Raw genomic sequence first — 22,673 nt, 5'->3', positions numbered from 1 at the left:
TCTTATTTCCCAATAAAGTGTCGACAAGTAACACCGGTCATTCGTTCGCATTCTAAATTAATTTGTCGGCGTCAAGAACAATTTTCCGTATTATCGTGAACAAGTTATATTGCTGTTAAATGTAAGGATGTACTGTATATTTATTCTGTGTGCATCATTAGGATTTTAATAACCTGTTGATGTTGAAAGATCAGAAAGTTTTATGTCCATTTAAGAAAAAATGCTTGAATAAGCAACACTTGAATGGGCTCTTCCCTCCTCCAATAAACAAATAAATAAATCATAAATCATAAAATCATAGGTTTGAGGTGGACCAGTTATCTTGTGGATAATTATATGAAAGAGTATCTTTGTAGTATCAAATTAAACGATCAGCAAGTTTAAACAAAAAATGGACCAGTTGTACCACTGGCATAGATTCTTCATCAAAAGAACAAGTAAAGACATTATCTGAACGCTAAATATTCCATGGCATGCCAAGAGAATTTGGCAGAAATGATGCCATTTAGTGTGCTGGAGAGTCAAATACGCAAATAATAAGCTGTTTTAAAAGCTTAAAAATGGTTTGTATGTATGCGTGCAGACATCTCTCTCTGTTTTCTTTTCTCATTTCATTTGGGATTGTGCAAAAAAAAAAGTTCATACGACGTCAAAGGGTATCGAACCAAGACCGGCTGGAATGCAATGCAAAGCTATTTTACACGAGCACGCTATCTACATGGCTAATGATGCTTCAGCAGTTGTTCAGCAAATACGTGATAATATTGCATCTGATTATAAAATGAAGTTGGGAAGCGTTTTCTAAGAGTGAGACAGGAGCGCATGAAGAAGAACAATATCTATCTCGGTCTGGGCCGTGTATGTGGCAAAGTATGCGGAAAGCTTATTTGTCTTTTGTTTCGCTCGTTCGTATTAATCTTATATTGCTGTACCATGTATATTATACAAATGCTTACCAGTATTTGGAGTCATGACATTTTCTGTTATGTTATGTCTCATTTAATGTCATAAATCGGGATGATAAAACATGAGCTAAAAATCAATTCTGGGTGTAGCTTTTTTCAGTTTTTTGATAATTTTTTGATTTGATTTTATTAAAAAAAGAACCATTACATATAAGCCAATGCTCAATTTCAAGTTTCTCTACACCGTTTAATGGGCACGGTGCTCAAAATATTGCAGGCCCCTCGAAATATATGTCAAAAAAATATTATAATTAATAATGAGTAGAGAAAAAAATATCATCATCATAGTCTAACGATAAAAAAGACAAAAGCACAAAACAAATTGTATCCGCCATAGCTTCGTCATCTTACATCTTCTTCTTCTTGAATGGCGTTAACGTTCCCTGTGGAACTTTTGCCGTCTCAACGTATGCATTAACTAGCGTCATTTATTAATACTTAGTTGAGATTTCTTAAGCCAAATAACACGCCTTGAATGTATTCCGAGGGGCAAGCTCTAGAATACGCGTGACCACAGTGCAAGTCGAAAGAAATTTCTTTGACGAAAAATCCCCCGCCCAGAACGGGAATCGAACCCGAACACCCGGCATGATAATGTGAGACGCTAACCACTCGGCCACGGGTGCACATCTCATCTTACATATTAACATTGATTATATACTGGGTCAAAAATCTAATAATGCTTTAAAAACTCTTTACAAATGCTACGGACCATTTGAAGGCTGGTTGCTGTCTTTGCCTCATTAGGTAAGGTATTTTACAGTCGATATCCCTTATAAAAAATAAGTTTTGAGTACATGACATTCGGAAGTTCATGGTTCTGAGATCACTTGCTTGTCTAGTATTATATCGATGCAAATCTCTTCCATACATTATGGTATTTCGTAGATAATGCGGTGTCATTCGTCATTTTGTATATAAACTTATTTGATACGCTGACTGACTGACATCCATTGCAGGCAATCGAGCATCAATCTCCGTGGAGTTCGTCGATCACATCTCAATACCTTGTTTGGCCTTGTTTTGCAACATTTGCACTCTTTGCATTTGTCTCTTATTTGAAATAGCACATATGCACAGCGCTTTGTGGATCGTAATTATGCTTTCAAAAGTCAAGAAACGATTCATAAAAGTTTTCAAAAACCGCTGGATACAAACAGAATTTCGATTTATAAGGGCCTCATTCGTGAATTCCAAAAAAATTCATGGGTCAAGCTTTCATCTGCGAAACGCTATTGAATCGCTACATAATCGACCTTATTTCGAATGAAGTACAGGATGCTGGCTGGTGACAAAAAGCGGGTCACTTACGACAACTTAAATTAAAAAGGTCGTTGTCAGAAAGTGAAGTGTCGGCGCAAACAGTGGCCAAACTAGGGTTGATGGCAGTACGAAACAATCGTGTTGCTCCAGGGAAGGTACAGGGTCTTTCAGACGACGAGAAATGTTGAAATTCTTACCATAGAGGACAAAATTTCTTTAAGGCTTCGGTTCTTGTAAATACACGTTCTTGTAAATTGTACATCTTGACACTAAAAACCATCCGATCAGACTGAACGAGTAGCCGAATAAAGGGTGTGTCACATCAAATTGCATCACGGAAAAAACGCTGTAGAAATTTAATTTTCAGGAATTATATCTTCAGCTTTCGCTTATAATCAGATAAGAGTGTATAGATCACGTTGGTCATGCTTCACTGTCAATTTTTCGTAAATTTGGAAAAATGTCGTCGAACGAAAAAGAGCGTCGTGAATTAATCCTGTGCACTCATTTCGAGAATCCGGAGTTGTCACATCGGGACATCGGTAAAATGCTGGGAATCGTCCAATCCACGGTCAGTAGAGTACTAAACGATACTTCGAGAACCTAACCATCGACCGGAAGGTGAAGAACGGCAAAAATAGATGCTCCGTCAGTGAAAAAGATCACAAGCGCGTAGTTAAGCAGTTTAGACGTGATCCGAAAAGTTCGGTCCGGGATGTCGCCAATAAGCTGAATTTGTCAAGTTCATTTGTCCAGCGGACCAAGCAGCGGGAGGGCCTGCGTACATACAAGGTTCAGAAGGCTCCTAACCGCGACGAAAGGCAAAACATGGTGGGGAAGACGCGAGCCCGGAAGCTGTACACCGAAATGCTGACGAACCCGCATTGCCTGGTAATAGACGACGAAACCTACGTCAAAGCGAACTTTCGTCAGCTGCCGGGCCTGTTGTTCTTCTCCGCAGAGGACAAATTCAGCGTTCCGGAGGAGATTCGCAAGCAGAAACTATCCAAGTTTGCCAAAAAGAACATGGTGTGGCAAGCGATCTGCTCTTGCGGAAAGCGGAGCGCCCCCTTCATGATGAACGGCACGGTAAGCGAGCAGGTTTACCTTAAGGAGTGCCTACAGAAGCGCTTACTACCACTATTGAAGCAGCACGAGGGCCCGACCATCTTCTGGCCGGATCTCGCTTCGTGCCACTATTCAAAGGACGTGTTGGAGTGGTACGAAGCCAACGGGGTCACCTTCGTGCAAAAGGAAATGAACCCGTCCAACGCGCCGGAGCTTCGCCCAATAGAGAAATATTGGGCGATTATGAAGCAGGCCCTACGGAAGAACCCAAAAGTTGTCAAATCGGAGGCGGACTTCAAGAGAAAATGGATTTCTGTTCGAAAAAAATTACAACCTGACGTTGTACAGAACCTTATGGACGGGGCAAAGAGGAAGGTGCGAGCATACGGGCTTGGGCTCGAAGTATGAATAAAAAGAAAATCCCAAAAGTTGTTTAATAGTTTTTATTTTACTGTCTAAAATTTTCAAAAGGATCGGTCTACTGGGCGAATTTCTACAGCGTTTTATCCGTGATGCAATTTGATGTGACACACCCTTTATTATCATTTCGAAGTGGGGAATGCAGTGTTACCATCGACGTAGTGATAATAATTTGTATCAGGAGCTATTCGAGTTTTTTGTGTGAGCGTTTAATCTGAAAGAATTTGTAGCAGACGTTTCTCAAGACATTTGTTCTCGTAAATTTCCTGTTTGGTGGTTCCGGTAGCAGTACTTGTACAGAACCACGCCGAACCACAAATTTCCTAGCAAACTTTGACAGTATAGCATGCCGCTGCTTTCCCCTTAACGACGCAATCGACCCTCGTATACAGCTTTCGAGATCGAGTGTGTTGATCGTGGCCGTCTTGTTATGTTTGTCGTCGCGATTTGGAGTAACTATCTTATAAGATAACAGTCCCACTCGTTTTTAAGCTCCATGCTCCGAACAAAGTTTTCAAGCGTTTCTTCTACACGCTCACACCAACAAAGAGTGATCATGATTTCTAATGAACTCTCAAAAGAAGTATGTCAAATTTAAGTTGACCAAATTTTGATCGTTTCACCATTTAAACTTTTTCCGATTAAGAATGGATTGATTGGTAGATCAGCACCATTTTCACCGGTTAGTAGTAAGGTGGATCATACTAATTCCTAGGGTCCTCGTGGTCCGGATGACTTGCCCCTTGAGTCATCCCCACTAATAGAAATCATACACTACTTACGTGCATAATAATTTTCTAGCTTCTTATATATATAAAAATGGATTTCTGTCTGTCTGTCTGTCTAATTCTTATGGGCTCGGAAACTACTGAACCGACCAACATGAAAATTGGTATGTAGGGGTTTTTGGGGCCGGGGAAGGTTTTCGTGATAGTTTGAGATCCCTCCCCCCTTTCTAAGAAGGTGCTGCCATACAAATGAAACACAAATTTCTACATTACTCGAGAACTAATCAAGCAAATGCAACCAAATTATGCATCTGGAGGTTTTAGGGTGCAATAAATGATTCTATGGTAGTTAGACTCTCCACCCCCCTCTCTAAGGGTGGGCTGTCATACAAATGAAACACAAATTTCTGCATTACTCGAGAATTAATCAAGCAAATGAAACCAAATTTGGCATGTGCAGGTTTTAGGGTGCAATAAATGATTCTATGGTGGTTAGATACTCCTCCCTCCTCTCTAAGGGGGGCTGCCATACAAATGAAACACAAATTTCTGCATTACTCGAGAATTAATAAACAAATGAAACCAAATTTGGCATGTGGAGGTTTTAGGGGGCAAGAAACAATTCTGAAGTGGTTCAACACTCCTCCCACCGAATCCCACTACTCCCACTACGAATTTTATAGTATAGGAGAAGTGTGTAATACGCACCCCCTAAGCGAGAATGGTTTTATCTTGACCGTGCTCTTAAAATTTAAGATAACCACTACATCAGTACGTAGATTAATTAACCCTTAGTCATCTGTAATCGTTCTGTATTTTAGATACTGAATAACAAAAGTGCTACGAATTTTATTTTGTAAGGCGCCCAAATTCTAAATTTCCAATCATACGGTGTTAAATGGCCCAGCAGAAGTATAATATGCCCATGAGTTGTTTCTCTCAGAGACTATAAAGCTCAGAGAAATAGCTTGTATGAATGAGAGGTTCCATCAGTCTATTCCCTTCATGCCCACCAGCGAAGAGAAGAAACCGTTTCTCCGGTGAGTGTGTTCTCGCAGTATTCGTGTATTAGTTCTTCAGTCCGCGCTCTTGTTTTCCTGCATTCTATGAGCACATAATATATATGCCAAATGTGAAGACATGTTTTTGTTTTGAAGACATTTAATTTTGTGAAAACAATTGTTTGTGTGATTTATCGAACATGATTTAGAAATATCGTGATGGTTACTCATTTTTGTTCATTATGATTACATTTGAAAGAATTTATTCGTGCCATGCAAAGATATTTGATAAAAATCATCTGGCATCCCTCACATTCAAGCTATTACTCTCGTGAGAATGTTATCCGGCCGAAAGCGAGCATATTGCCCCGATCGAGGGTATGCCATACTGCCCGATGGTAAGCTGATGCGGAAAATATCAAATTGAGAAGGAAATGAATTCTTTCTTATAATTTTCTTCATCTGAGATATTCACTGGGAACTCGACTCAATAAATATGATCCACAGTTATCGCCTCTGAATCGGTTTCTAGCAGCAAAACCTGATAGAAATGATGTAGAAAATTACATCGAAAATCGCTTCCAAAGAAAATTATTTTTCTTATTTTTTTAAAGCATGTTACAAATGTGAAACTTGAATGGTGGGATTCTATCATTGACTAGCACGATTGCCTGTATCCATTGCATTTCTATTCTTGCTGGTTTACGAGAAAATCAGGCGGGTCAAATTGCCCGGCAGGCGCGTTTTAGACACATCTCCTCTAAAAGGTAAATTCAACGGGGCGATTAGAAGATCAATCAATGAACAGTTCTGCGATTGGACCCATGAACTTGCTCATGGTAAGAAAACGTGAATATTTAAAGGTATTGATAACAAAAAACGAATGTTGGGCGGGACGAAGTTGGCCGTGTCAGCTAGTGCGATCTCAATATCTATTAGGTTCGTTACTTTCACCTAATCGATATATTTCCAGGCGATGGAGACACAGCAAACGAATTAGGAAGAAATTTTTTATAATGTCCGGAAGAGATGCCCTGGATTTGCGGCAGTTGTTATACTAGTTTCGAAGCAAAAACTGATAGTGACGCGGGTCTGCCGATCGTGTGTCAAGACGTGTGTCAACCGGTCAGTCTGGTTCGATGTTCGATGCCTGGTATGATTTGCTTGCGTTATTAGCCGTAAAGCGGAAAAACGTAGGCGTCAAGAAAAAAGAGTCTCCAATCGAAGGTTCATTTTGAAGAACTGTCGATTCAAAGCACTTTCTTACGGCAAAATTCGACGTGAGTGAAGATCCGAAATCAATTCTTGGTTTTTAAAATCAAAATTGGTTAGTTTGATAGTACATTGAACGTAGCCCTGTTAAACGACGGTGTGGTCAGGAAAATCAAATTAATTCAAATCAAGCAAAAATGTAGTGACAAAATTAGCAATACTGAAAGTTTTGAAACAAAAAACTATTAAACTATTATACCCAAATATTTCGCTTCTGTTCCGTATTATAGTGTTCAGTTGAATATCTTTCAGGATTTTTAAATGCCCTGTCAGACCTCCTTCAAGAAAATGTTTTGCAAGTTTCTGCCTAAGAGCACCCTTTTCCTCTTCAAGTTCACATATTGGTGCAAGGGTATAAGGTATAATAGAGCATCTAGAGTTTTGCAGGGTGCCGCGGGCATTTCTCCAGTTATTGATAAGCATGCCAGACGTTGTAGTTTATCGATTTTTTTCTGAGCTGATATTTGTGTAGTATTAGACCATCATACTAACGAAGCATATCTGGGTCTCGCTATTGCCGAGTGAATCCAATTGATCATCCGAGGTGAATATGTGGATTATCAGCATCATGCCTGAAATCTGAGCTCAAAACCTGGAAAATATCGATGATTGATGCTAACTGGGCTCTATCAACACCAAGACAATCCAAATTATTCATTACACCTTTTGCCAAACAACACGCTGCCTGCTCAGCTCGAATAAGACCGTACAGGTATTACCTTAAAAAAATCGGAAAACTGACAGATGATAATTGTCGTTTTTTGTAATTTCAAAGTGTCAATGCGGTGTATTACTTCAGCGAAGACTACGAATTCATGAAAAGGGCACCCCAGCATTCTTAGGCATTCTTATGCCTAACGAGATTTGATCTGCTAAACCAAAAAAGGTAAAGAACTTCAAAAGGGAAGTCTTACCTTCGTGGAGAGATGCAAAGGCCTAGTGCGACTTTCGCTTATGTCCTGAGTAATGGAACGAACTGAGTGAGTGCGTACCGCGTTATATGGAAACCGCGTTATAAGAAACTCTGATTTTACTGCACAAACCAGGCTAATTCATAATGTGTTGAATGGACACCATTTACCGTATTGTACGGGAACCGCGCTATAAGAAACTCAGAATTAGTACAAATCATATCATTCGTACCGCGTTTTATGGAGACCAATCAATATAAAAGATAAATTATAAATGACAATAACTGCCAAACTCTCAAATTCGTGTAAATCAAGGCGCCAAAACGGCAAAACCAATCTGCAGCCATTTTAAAACTATATCAAAGTAAATCAATACGATTGGGCACAGTTTGTGAACTGTATTGATACCTTATTACATATTCATCACTATATTCATCGAATTCATTAAGTTTTACGCTGCAAGCGTTTCGTCTTTCCTATTCGCGTTGACAGTATTGACTTCTTCACCCATTCTGACTTCTACACCATTTGGAAAACGAATATAATAATGGGTCTTCAGAATGAAGAGAACACACTTTTGAAATGGTAGCAGTAGTAGCGGCTGAATACTACTGAAATTATTGAGAGAATGCAGAATTCATCCAAACACTTGTGATTCATCCTTCAACATCTGGGACAATCCCTCTTCCGCTTTCTGCCGTACTGTTTTCTACCGCTCCCCTAACCAAAATTAGTGACCAAACGGGCACACCTTGTTTCATAGATCGGCCTTGAGCTCACCGAGTAATTTGATAGGTTTGGCAATCATAGCTAAATTTGCCATACATCTGGACTTGCGAATCATATGCTCTATGCCGGGTATTGACTGAAACCATGTCATAAACGTCTAAGAGATAAACTTATCCAGTTAAAATCTTCCATTGGGTGCACGAAAAAAGCTGATGGGACGTTGTTGAACGGAATCCGCGCTGTAAGAGTATCGTGTTATAGGAGGGTTGACAGTATAGCAAACTGGAGTGCCCTACAATAGCTCAAACTAATGATCGCAGTGGTTCGAGGTTCGTACAGAAGAAGAAATAGAGGGATTTATTTATTCATCAGGATCCAGTGAAAATATTAAGTGCACAAGAGACTTTCTCAGATACTTACCAATGAATCGAACGAACTATGGGCACAACAATCCGTTTGGCATACATTTGAGAGATTTAAACAATGTCAATAAATTTTACGACATCTGAATGAACTCACCGACTTTCATAAATAGTATTACGTTGTCTGTACCCTTAAATAATTGAAGACGATCGAGAGAAGGCTGCCCTACATGAATAGTGTTAGGATATGAAATAAAAAGTCGTGTTAATGTTCTGTATTTAAATTAAGACATTGTTTTTTTTTATATTTCACATAATTTATTATCATGTTCTTCTCATCCTAGATATGGCAATATGAATTCTTAAATTGTTACTCATGGAATACATTGCTATTTATGACTCTGATTAGGGCTAGTTGCAGCAGTTGTAAATGTTACGGTCATGACTATTGTTTGGTGCGTTTAGTTTTCGAATCAGGACATCGGAGCTTTCGGGTTTCATTTATTATGTCGCTTATGAAATAAACGAACCATTTCTATATTCATTTCTATAATACTTCTCACTAGACATTCATCTTAAACGCATCGATTATCATCTACATCATAAATAATAACTAAACTTTCTCTCTTCTCAATTATTTTGTAAAAACAATTGTATCATTTCTTTAAACTATTGCCCAGTTTTTTTTCTGTTTTTGTAATACATTTCAACATAACATATCTTCGTAAAAATACACCTTACAAATATGGCGAGCAGGAAAACACAATCTTTCCCATTTTCCATTCGATGGTTAAACTTGGGTCGTACGATGGGTACAACAGCGGAAAATGATTGGGCCGCTACTCAATTCACATTATTTACAATCAATATTTACAAATCATAAACGACACACGGGGTAATCTCTAAGAGCTATTCGTTTGTTCTTCGTATGGGTTGTTTTCCGTTGTGTGACTAAGGGAACATATATATATATTTCGCGACGATGGTAACCTCTATCTGTGTGAGCTGCAGTTGAATTTCGTATTTTCACGAGATTTCTTCTCTCGGCACCGGACTAAAAACAACAAAAAACGTTGGTGACATTGGTGACAGCTATGAGCATTGTTCAGCGAGGATGGTTTTCATTTCTGACTTATTTGACGCTTACATTAAAGGAATATTTCGGAGTGTCTTGGTGTGCTTCATAAGCTCAGAAAGCACCATCACAGTCGATTCTGTAGAAGATCACGGAACAATGCATCGGTACATTCTGAATGCAAAGATTGGTCGATGAATCGAACATTAAATTTGCTGTTCCACCAGGTATCGAAAATCTAATTTGTGCTTTCAGCGGTGAACAGACAAAGAAGATAACGTTTTTGGATTCTTTCAAATTCAAATAATCCAAAAAGGGGAACAATAGTGCAATCTAGAGTAAAACTAATTAAACGGAAATTGCGTGACACCAACGTGTGTTTAATCGCCATATTGAGGCGACGACCGAAAGCAGCATTGGCAGATTGCTCCAGCCATTTGCTGAAACCCAACACGACATGGTGCCACTGGTCGTACCCGGACTGGTTGAATTATTATTCCGCCGTTCGGTGGTAGGGATGGGCTTCAGAGTTATGATGAGTTGTGTTGTAGCAACGTCCTTGTCATTGTGAACATTGCTGTTATGGCTGGTGGGTCCTAGCAAACCCGCCCGCCGGTGGCTGTCCGAGCGGTGCTTCTCGTGTGAATCCTCCATGCCGGATGATTCCGATAGATCCTCGTCGTCGCTGGTGCTTGGCTCGTGCTGCCTCAGGTGCTCCGATTGAGCTCTTCGCCGCGAGTTCTCTATGTCCTGTCGTATCTGGGTTCGCTTCAGTCCGTTGCACAGATCCTCACTGCAGTAGCAGTAATCGATTTTGTTGGCGCTTTTACAGTCATTAATCGACAAGCTTTCACCACACGTTCGCAGTTCCATATCACCTGTGGGAGAGAGGAAATTGAGAGGAAATCCGTCAGATGTGTTTAGACACAGTTGATTGATGGTATGCGTAATGTAGGATGAAACAATTCACACATGATGTAATGTGTGTCATGAATGAACACTTCAAATATGATTGGAAGTTTGGCGATTTATCTGCTTGATAGATCAGTACTTGCCTTGTACTGATGTTTTTTTACGGTTGGCACAATTCCACAATGTTAGTGTCGATTGATTCTGAATTGCTTTTACTGGGATTGAATCCAGATTAGAGGTATTCGTAAGGTTGTCAAAATTAGATTCTACTGAAAATTTCCGTTTTTCGTTGTACGCGCGAGAGAAAGACTAACAGCTGTGTGGATTTGTTCTCCACTTTGTGAGCATTGTTCGTGCTAAGTGTGTTTTCGTTTGTTTACGACGAAGGTCGCGGAACAACATTTTCTCCGAGACCGCGTCATTTGGATGATTGGACAGCATTCGAAATCGGAAGTGGCTACACGAAGAACTGTTTGCCAAAATAGTGCGGACTTCACAAATCACAAGGTTTGAATATGTCATAGTAAATCAAACTTATATGATTCTAACAAACACAAAGCATATTATTCCGTCCATAGAGATTTGGCCATGCAAACGATTATTCTAGAATTACCGAAGATCTTTGACACTTAAGATTCTCAAAAAAAAAATCCACTTGTCATAGCCCGCTACAAATCTGACTTCCTTCTGTGACAGGTGAGATTTTCTGCTGTCTTTCATTAAGTTGAATTGAATTGCTTTAGAAATTTCGGCCGTGGCAATTTTCTACGACGAAATTTCGAAAAGCGAGCTAGCGACATCACCCGTTGACATTTGAATTCGCCTGAAATAACCTTGGATGTATGGAATAATAGAAGGAGTAATGAAGTTTGCAAAATTGCAATGATGTTGTTGAAAACCAGATAGTTCTATTTTTATTTCGCAGAGTGTCTTGACCAGTCTTCCGTGTTGTACATAAAACATCGTACGGGGCAAACATGTTCAATTTTGTGTTTGCACATAAACATGTTTTTTTCGTATGGCGTCGTGCACAAATTACGTAACGCTAAAAATGAGGTTTTTGGACCCCCCCCCCCCCTATATAACAAAAAGTAACGCACGACGAAGACTCCCTCCCCCTCATGTTACGTAACGCTAATCTGTACCCAAAGTCAAAGTCGTTTGAAATCTTTTTTAACTAAACGTAAAAAAATCAGATATCTGCCCAGGTCGAAATCAAATGTTTAGACTAAAGTTCTTTATATGCAAGTAGTGACTTCGGAAGAACTTTCGACAAGTTCATAGAATTTCTAACAAACAGAAATGGAAAATTAATGCTCACATCTGTTGGGATTGGTGCTTTCAAACCATCTGGCGTTTAGCTGAGAAGACCATGGACTGGTATAAATTGATGTTAATTTACACAAAAATAACTACTCCTTCGTTCAATGCGGCAGCTCCTGCCGTATCATTTCACTACCTGCAAAAGGTCTTGGGGTGTCTTTACGTGAGTAGCAAACAACTCGGCTTGATATTGTACTAATTCCGCTTCGTCGATTTGGGAGTTTGCGGACTTAATAGGGGGAAGTCGGAAAAGACGGGTTAAATTTATTAGTAAAAACAAAAAATAATCCACAGAGAGCAGCTCGATGTAAATTTTCGTCTGCAGAAGATAAGATTCGCATTGTTGTCGAGTATATTTTTTGGGTATTTTTCGCTACATGAGTGTTTTACCATCACTTCTCTTCCAATTTATCAAATCAGCGGTGAAGTTTTATCATTTTGACTCCAGAAATATTGATGAAAACAAAAAATTAATTGGGTAATACGGACACTCCACCGACTAAAGACGAACATTTCGTTTTTGAAATAAATTGATTATCTCCTCCTTCTTTGTTTAACAGATGCCCACTAACTACGTTTGCAATTGCAACCAGATATCATGGACGAATCAGCAGAGCGGTTTTTAAAATGTCGAATTTGCCATTCCGAATGCCGGAAGCTATTTTAGACACGGAAAAATGATACAAATTGCAAGCCCAAGCCTTTTTGTTTGATCATTTTAAGGCCTATTTGAAGACCACCAAAACTTATCGAATATATAAACTTGAATTTTCAGATAGTGGTCATCTTTCCCACCCCAGGTTTCCGTATTTCCCGACTCAATCTTATTTTTTTAAAATGCCGGACACATTCATTTTGCAAAAATTTCATCAAAGACAAATTTTATTATAAAAAGAGACCGAGACTATCAATTTGTAGTGAGATAGCTATATATTTATTGTGAAATTCAAGAAAAATCAACGTTTATTTAAGGTATCCGTCTTTACCACCCTTCCCCTATATTCTGCTTTGACGGAATGTCCATCGATCGCTAGGTTATTCCACAAATCAGCTAACGATTCTCCTGCATACTAAAAATGTTTTATTTACAATTTCGGGTCCCTTGTTTCGAGTTTTTCATCCAAGTGAGATCCCTCATGATCACGAAGAAGTATTTAACCTGCCGGAAAAGAGACAATCCAACTCAGTTGAATGCATTGCGTGCTGGAGAATTTGTAGCAACTAATATGAATCAAAATTCAATTGATTAAAATAATAGATCGAAAATATCTATGACTTTTTTGAAACGAGGGTTCTCGTCTGGCCCTCCATCCACATTAATTATGGTTACTGGCTTGATTATTCTTCGGTACCGAATAATCTAGAGTTCAGGCAGCTCGCACATACTTTGAAAATCGATCCCATGAGGAAATGCGTTCGAAGAACAGTGCCTTCCTGAACAAATTGCAACGCATGTTGGAACACTGCATAGAACAACTTCAGCATGATCGATTTTGCATCCTGCGATAACAGACGGAATAAGCTTATGCTTTCCAGCCATGACAAAATCATGATTCGGTAGATTAACGCAATATTCGAGCTGCATTAAGCGGTATCTGCTCACTGCCCATTACAACACGTGCTTTATCATCTTGGCTCAGGAAACACACCACTTTTGGTCTCAGAATCGAAGCTAGGGGCGCGTGAATTTATTCAGGAATAAAAATGGAATTTTGTTACGTAACGATCACGGCGGATCACGGGATTCGCACTCGCTCCTAACCGTCGCTTGCACTGGGTTTTCTCTTCATTTATCACTCTAAATCTCTTCTTACGTCACAGGAACTCTAGCTTACCACCCAGATTCTGTATTTCGATCGACTTGGAAAATCGCATTCCCTATTTCGATCGAGTTGTTTTTAAATATATCTCAATATCTTTCGTTCTAGCTATTTTGTTTTCGAACATCTTACGAGCAAAACGATCGAAATAGGGAATGGCAAATTCGAACTCGATCGTAATATCACTTTCGAACGTGGGCTCTCAAGCTGGGTATCGAATTCTCTACGAATACTCTAAACTGAAATGGTCGTTTTTTCTAGGAAGCACGAACCCGCCCAATTCCAGCTTCGCCTATCCGGCAAAGCGATCAGGCACTCGATGTTTTTCAAATACCTTGGAGTATATTTTGACTCTAAATGTACCTGGGGAATACACATTGCGTATTTGAAACAGAAATGCCAGCAAAGAATCAATTTTCTCCAAACAATAACCGGAACATGGTGGGGTGCCCATCCAGGAGACCTCATTCAGTTATACAAAACAACGATTTTATCAGTGGTAGAATATTGCAGTTTTTGCTTCCGATCTGCTGCCAGGATTCATATTCTCAAGCTGGAGAGAATACAATATCGTTGCTTACGTATAGCAATGGGGTGTTTGCATTCGACACATACGATGAGTCTCGAAGTCTTGGCAGGAATACCTCCGCTTACTCTTCGGTTCACAGAATTATCCTACAGATTTCTCATCCGTTGCAAGATCATGAATCCATTGGTGATTGATAACTTCGAAAATCTACTCCAACTGACTCCTCAGTCAAGTTTTATGTCTTTGTACCATGATTTCCTTACCCATGAAGTGCACCCTTCACCGAGCATCTCCAACCAAGTTTGCTTACCATACTTTTGCAATTCCTCTGTCAATTTTGATCTGTCCATGCGATAAAAGATCCATGGAATCCCAGATCATCTACGCTCCGATTATATTCCGCCGATATTTTCGGCAGAATATGGGAAGGTTAGATCTGATAAAATGTTCTTTACTGACGGTTCATGCATAAACGGGTCCACTGGCTTCGGCATCTTCAATGAAAATTCCAGTGCCTTTTTCAAACTCAAAGATCCTTGTTCCGTGTATGTCGCTGAAATGGGTGCGATATACTATGCTTTAGGGATCATTGATTGATTGGGCAGTGTATCGACCATTATTTTATTTTTTCAGACAGTCTTATCTCAATAGAGGCAATCCGCTCAATGAAAGTTGATAAACACTCATCTTATTTCCTAACAAGAATAAGACATCTATTGAGTGTTTTGGTCGAAAAATTATTCAAGATTACCTTAGCATGGGTTCCCTCTCATTGCTCGATTCCGGGGAATGAGAAAGCGGACTCGCTAGCTAAGGTGGGCGCTTCAGAAGGCACATTTTTTGTAAGGCAAATTGCTTATAACGAATTTTTTCACATTCCTCGTCAGGACACATTCGTTAGTTGGCAGCGCATGTGGAGTGAAGATGAGTTCGGTCGCTGGTTACACACGATTATCCCTAAGGTTTCGACGAAAGCTTGGTTTAAGGGATTGAATGTAGGTCGTGATTTCATTCGCGTGATATCTCGGCTTATGTCCAATCACTACAACCTAAACGCGCATCTCTATCGCATTGGGCTCGCAGCAAACAATCTTTGTGATTGTGGCGATGGCTACCACGACATCGAGCATATTGTCTGGTCGTGTATCCGATTCCATGCTGCTCGCTCTCAGCTCTCTAGAGCACTGAGAGCAAAAGGCAGACAATCGGATATCCCCGTCCGGGATATCTTAGGTAGCCGTGATCCTGATCTACTGCTTCATCTATACCTGTTCCTCAGAAACGCCGATGTCAACGTTTAATGATGTTTCCTTCGTTGTGTCACTGTTTCATATCACTCCTATCCGATCTATAAACTTTTACTTAGTCGCGGCAATACATACACACACTCTTTACAGATACACGGGCCAAAGGTTGTGCAGTCCACTGATCATTCAACAAGAGCCAAAGGTTGTACCGCTCATGACAACTCTACACGAGCTGATGTTTGCGCCGGCTAGTGACCATTCTATCCTGGATTCCTCGAGTCGAGAAGACGCACCACGCTAGATATGGGGTACAGACTAGGGGGCGTTGCTGATTAATGGTCAGCTGCATCCCAATAGGAAGTATCCCGTGTCGGGCACAGGTACAGAGCATTGGAGACAGCAACATCACAATTACGAAAACACTTGTAATACTAACCTCGAGCCAACCGCGAGTAATCGGTTACATATTACTAACATAGTTATAAGGCAAACATTGTCGAAATATTGAACTCCCGGCCCCGTCAGGTTGACGCCATATGAGCCTTAATAAAAATAAATATTTTGGATAAAAAAAATCACTTTCGAACGACATGTTAACAAGTCGGATTGCATAATCGGGGTGGACTTGTCTTTTTGTGATTATTCGCTTTCACGGCACTCACCGTTCGTCTCCCAAACTGTGAGATGATAATACTAAAGGCTTTTCAGGGGGGAACAAACACACTTTTAATATAAGAATACCGAATGAAATTCCATTTCAAATGTGTATTCTGTACAATAGAGTGAGAGCCAAGTATATAATTGAATGAAAACATTCCAAAAAGTATTCCTTCTTCTACTTCATTCAGTTTGATCAAGATTATTCAACCCCCTTGAAACAAATCTATTGATTCTCGGTCAGTGAGACCGCATGCGCGAGTATTTCCACCTGACTCAGTTCCCGTCAGACCTTGGGTGTTTCATGAAATATCTTCATCGGTTCGAAGTAATGCGAAAAAAGATGGCTACTCTGAACGCAGCGAACGTAGTTGACGAAATGTTTCGGGATGAAGATCTATGGAACACCGTAACCAGAGAAGGCACAAAAATATTGTCGGGATATTCAGCGGAAGTGGAGAGAAGAGCAACGAAAGGACAACGGTAGTTGAAATCGCATCTCGAAGAGATACATGAGCACATCATCAGTAAAATCCAATTCAATGCTGAAGTCGCCAGAAACATCTATCTTAGATAGGGAGGCTATCTTCCACACCCCTCACGCTAATGGTCACTAGTTCAATTTTCACTCTCGACATTCTTCCAAAAATAGAAGTAGAAATGACAAACCAGCCAAAAGTGATGAAAGTCACTATAATACAGAAAAAAATGTATCTTAGACACTGTTGTTTTCAAATCGAAAATCGAACAGAAAAAATGAAACATAGTGCATATCACGCCGGTGCTATCCGATGTCAACATAAATACATTTTAAGTGCCATTGCTTCACTAGGTGTTTTGGACAACATAAACGCGTCAGTAACCTCTGTTGTACCATTTTTTTTTAACTGAAATTCTGAACAATTAAACATAAACACATGCAATATAATAGTAACCATCAATCATCTTATGAGCCACTAATTTTTAAGAAAGAATAATCCACGATTAGGTTTTTACACCCCCAAACAAATACATCTCTTTAGATATTCAGATATTCATCAATGAGTAAAATATCAAGAATAGTAGAGAAAATGGAATGGAATGGAATTTGGAATTTGGAATGTGAAAATCTCAATGAAAATCTGCATTTTTCGATTGGAAAACTCTCTGAAAAATTCCTACTCAAACTATTAACAACGTTAACATCGTTCATATCTTAAATAAGAAAACTCGACACAGATCAACCACAATGAAAATCTTGGACTATCCGTTCATGAGTTGGCTGAACTGTTGAATTATCCCAAATTTACGATGTACAATGGACGATTGTAAGTAGTACGGCAAATACACCCATACCTCGCTATACGGCCGCTCTTTATACGGCAGTTCGCTACTGCGGTCCTCTTAAATTAGGGCACGTTCTCGATTTATGGCCTAAAATGTTTCACTATAACGGCAATTTTTTTTTTCGATGTCGATATATCTAGATAGGTTTGTATTAGAGTGCCAATTAAAATGGCCATCTCGAATTTTTAAACGTAACTTTCTTAAAAGTGTTGATTCTCTCGAAAAGCTACCCTGTGCAAAATATCAGCTCAATCGGACTTCATTTATTCGTGTCGCACAGCCGTCAGTTTGAGTTTTTTTGTAAATCGAAAAAAAAGGTTTTTTGAAAATGTATTTTTGATTTAAATGAAATAGAAACGTATAGTGCGTTTAGAATGATAAATTATGTTACAAACAAATTTGGAACCGATCCGATTGATTTTTTATGAACTTGTATCAGAATAATTGATTCCTTATACGGCTTTTCGCTTTGCGGCGGATTTTCGTGGAACGTATCTAGGCCGTAAAGCGAGGTATGGGTGTACAATGGTCTTACAATAAACATAAAAACCAGCAATGTATATACGATATATTGAAAATTAATACTCCAATAAGATCTTCGTTTTCGATTTGTTTTCGTCTTCAACCATTATTGCGTCCAAGTTGGTAACAAAATGTGTCAAGGGACGGTTATTTTTCTAACATTACACAGCTTTTAATCAAAGCATCGAATGTTGATAACAAGATAAGATGAAACACGCATATGGGTATAATACCCATCAAGTCACTCATCCCGAGAACGATTCATTTCGCAGCACTTACTCGTTGGCTTGTTTGCTCACCTGCGAATAAGAATATTACTCCACCATAGCCGTTATCCGCTACGGTAATGATTAATGCGGAAATATTATAATGACATCAGTTAGCAGCCAGTCCAATTATCCTAAATAACACAAGCGTAAAAGAGTATTCCATTAGCGAAAGAGCTGCTGGAATCGGTAAGTTGCGAATGCTGAAGTGCGCCCTCCACAGCCGAGTGTAACCCTTTCGAGCATCGCTTTCCAGAGGCCTTCTCCCGAGCACATGCTATAACGAGCACCGAAAACGGTTCCATTATTACGCACACTAGAGTGCACATCTTCCAGTGGTGGCCCACACCGGGGGGAAAATCCGGCAGAGCGAGCCCGGTTGGGTTGGGTCGACCTTTTCCGCCATGAATTTAATTTTAATGATATTTCCCTGAAGTACCTGGTGCGGATGAGTACTCCACTTCTTGATTTGATGGGATGGTTATTTAATTTCGAATAGTTTGTTGTCTTTTCCAATCTCGCTGCGCGCTATGAATCTCAACCGGTTGCAGTTGTTATGGGAATTGAACTTTCAAATCGTCGCAAAGTTGAGCACTGCAGAGAGAACCGGTCGAAGTAGCAGGAATCATTGAAAGCAATTTGTGAACGACCAAGGATGAGAGCGGATTAATTTCTCATAACGGGAATATTCTCGCTATTTTATGGCGGTCCTCAAATGCTAGGTGAATTACTTATTCATGGTTGAGATAATTTGTGCCATGAAATCTTGGTTGAGTATGGTCCAACTAAGGGAGAAATTTTTGAAGATTTTACTACTGCTGTTTAGCTCTGCGGACCGCATTCGTTGGGTTCGAGCTTCGAAGCTACTGACAGTTGCTTTCGGCTATCAAATTTATCTTCTGAAACTTTAGTTGCGTTCCTTCGCGTTGGAATATATTGAGAATGCTACCTATTCGGTTGTTCGGAATGTTCGTGCCGCCACTGATCATGTCCGAATAGAGACGCTGATCAAGAATACACATCCTCGGTACACGACATGTGAATTAGCAAATTCACTACAGATGTCTTGAATCTCCCTTCACCAAGTGCACTCACTTACATTCAGTCGTGCCAAATAACACGTCTTGAATGTACTCAGAATGTATTCAAGATGAGTTATTTGGCATAGAAATTTCAACTAAGTACTAATAAAAATGACGCAAGTAATACTACGTTGAGACGGCGAAGTTCCCTTAGGAACGTTAGTGCCATTAAAGAAGAAGAGGCGAAAAAACTATTGTATCATGATCAGGAGAAATTCCCACACTTTTTGGTATTTTGGTATGGACATTTAGCTTTTTATGGAAATGTTAAGTTAATAAAAAAAATTGCATTTTTTCCGCGTGGCATTTATACCCATGCGGCATTTTCTGCGTGAGAATTTTTATAGTTGGTTTTTGTGATTTTTTCTCAGCGGTTGTTTCCATTGCTCTTATTCCCTTCGCTATTTTTCCGGAAATCATTCCAAAAAGTGTTACTGGCAGTTGGATGAATCAAAGACAGCGATTCAGGACTTAGACCCAGAAGTAGCAATAGAAAATACATGATATCAATGTCAAAACTTTGGTAATGCCATTTTTGAGGGTAATGCCAAACCTCATATCTCTGGACAGCCCAGCAACATTTTTTGGAATTCGACTGGAATGTGCTGCCAGACCCGTCGTACTAACCACGTATTGCTTGTGGAGGCAATCTGAAGTTGTGATTAACATACGTACCTCTCACGCTTAAGGTCACGAGTTAAATTCTCACTCCCAACATTCTGCATGCGGAAAGGATGTAAAGCCATGATCAGAGTGACGAACCAGCCAAAAGTATTGAATGTCACTATAATACGGAGGAAAAAAAAAATTGGATCTTGGACCATTCAGATAATCACCTATTCATGTTCGTTCCTGCATAGTCTAAGGCGGCTCGCACACCGGAGCAATGAGCAACTAGCAACTGTCAACATGCAATAAGCAATATTATCACCAATGGATTTTTCCATTTAATCTTTGTTGATCTCGCACACCGACGCAATACGATATCGCTGTCGCCTTTACAGAGCAACACATGTCGCTAGCAACACGGCGTGTCGGTTGAATAGCAACTTATCGCTCATATTTTGACAAGTTTCGTACATTAAGGCGATTGTTTGCATAATGTCAGGGGTTTTTATTGCTCTGGTATGCGAAGAACAACAAAATATGTTTCCTGTTGCATATTGTCTAAGGCGGCTCGCACACCGCAGCAATAAGCAACTAGCAAACTGCAGTACACAATATGCAACAGGAAACATATTTTGTTGTTCTTCGCATACCAGAGCAATAAAAACCCCTGACATTATGCAAACAATCGCCTTAATGTACGAAACTTGTCAAAATATGAGCGATAAGTTGCTATTCAACCGACACGCCGTGTTGCTAGCGACATGTGTTGCTCTGTAAAGGCGACAGCGATATCGTATTGCGTCGGTGTGCGAGATCAACAAAGATTAAATGGAAAAATCCATTGGTGATAATATTGCTTATTGCATGTTGACAGTTGCTAGTTGCTCATTGCTCCGGTGTGCGAGCCGCCTAAGGAAGAACTTCGATTCTTTTGAGCATCAAAAAGTATCTCAACTCTGTTTTCGACGAGAAAGCGAACATGTTCTGGGAGGATGGAATTTTCAAGCTACGTGCAAGATAGCGACAGATTGTGGGATAAAACGATGCATAAATTATTGAATAAATATATGTCAATCTGTATAAACGTTGCTTTGAGACAATCCAATTCACAAAAATATGTCGAAGAGTGCGATTTTTTTCTCGTTTTTTTTAGTAAATCCACTCATTTTTGGCGGATGATGAGATCTAGTACTACAAATCTATGCTTCCAGAACGTTGGGAGATTGTCACCAATTGGATCGGATCATTTTTATTAGGCTCATTTAGCAATTCAGCTGTATCAGAGCCGATTTTTTCCGTGTACATTTTTATCTCATGTTGTATATTACACAGTAGCCATTTAGGCGGAAAAGTATTAGAAGTATTCCTATCTTATCGATACACATTTTTATCTATTACATAGTAGCTATTCAGGCGTAAAAGTATTTCTATTCTATCGATACACAACACATGTCGCCCTTTTAGGCGAAATAATATTCCTATTGTTCGAATGTTCACAATTGGTCAACATACACAGCGGGACTGTTGATATGAGGCTTCCATTGTTGCGTTATAAATAGCACCTATGATAACAGACCGTAATGTGAGCAGTAAGGGACTAGATTGCCATCACATGATGATTGTTGCGTGGACGTATTAGCTAGAATAACACACAAAGATGGTGAATTGAGGGCTCTGAGTTATGAGCTCATGATCGTTCGCTTAGTAGCGGACACGCAACCAATTTGGCCCCCTGTCGTCGACGATTGTTACAGAAAGGTTTTGCTATAAATGTTGATGGTTTTAAATCTTTGCGACTGTGTTCACTGTGAATTTGTTGTAGTATGGATTCAAATCGCATTACGAGTTAACTGACATAACATAGTTTTGTTTGAATTTTCAATCACCATTTCTTCACAGAGTATTTTCTATACATAGTACCTGAGTTGCTACAACCTCAACCTCTACAACCTCATTATTTTTAATCGTTATTTTCTGTAAATATTGTGTGTTAATCAACCAGGCTTATAAACACCAGAATGAAGATTTGTAGTATAAAACAAGCCATTTTTAAATCATGATTCATCTGTCAACTCAAAATGTTCTCATCACAACACTTATTTAACTGACAGTAGGTACTATCAGATTTAATTGTGCCTTCTTGAAAAGGAACGGAAAAAATTGTTTTAAAAACTTAAAAATGGCGATTAAACCTGGATTGGTTAAAGGTGTTTAAAATGTTTTTTTATAAGAATACTGATAATTCAACGTTCTTTTCAGAAACAATTTCGAACTTTTCGTTTCTTCGGATACTCTATAAAAGTTTAGACTCTCTGTAGGTCAAACGCAGCGGCAATTTTATTCCACGATCTCTTCATGTCAGCAGCATCCCAATTCACTTTGGCACCTTTCTTCAATTTCCGCGTGACAATTGTCCAATATTTTTCGATTGGGGGGAATTGGGGGCAATTGGGAGGATTGAGGTCCCGTTCAATGTAATCGACCCCATTGTCACGGTACCACGGGAGCACCTCTTGACTATAGTGGAAGCTTGCCAAGTCTGGCAAAACTTACCGGAATATTGTGCATATTAATAAACGGAAGGAG

At 39.5% G+C, this 22,673-nt stretch overlaps 1 protein-coding gene across 1 annotated transcript in view; it reads right to left on the bottom strand.

The window, feature by feature from the left end:
- Positions 1–9,021: 9,021 nt before the first annotated feature.
- The window catches only part of LOC129775061 (uncharacterized), a 170,693-nt gene continuing 157,041 nt past the window's right edge, over positions 9,022–22,673 (bottom strand). Inside the window, exon 3 of the mRNA XM_055779266.1 lies at positions 9,022–10,672. Coding sequence (XP_055635241.1) covers positions 10,143–10,672 — 530 coding nt within the window. The 3' untranslated portion in view covers positions 9,022–10,142. The remainder of the gene's footprint in view (positions 10,673–22,673) is intronic.

The sequence above is a fragment of the Toxorhynchites rutilus genome, chromosome 3 (genome assembly GCF_029784135.1).
Source record: "Toxorhynchites rutilus septentrionalis strain SRP chromosome 3, ASM2978413v1, whole genome shotgun sequence".
Lineage (NCBI taxonomy): Eukaryota > Metazoa > Arthropoda > Insecta > Diptera > Culicidae > Toxorhynchites > Toxorhynchites rutilus.
Note: the sequence above shows the minus strand (reverse complement) of the source record. Positions and strands in the feature narration are given on the sequence as shown.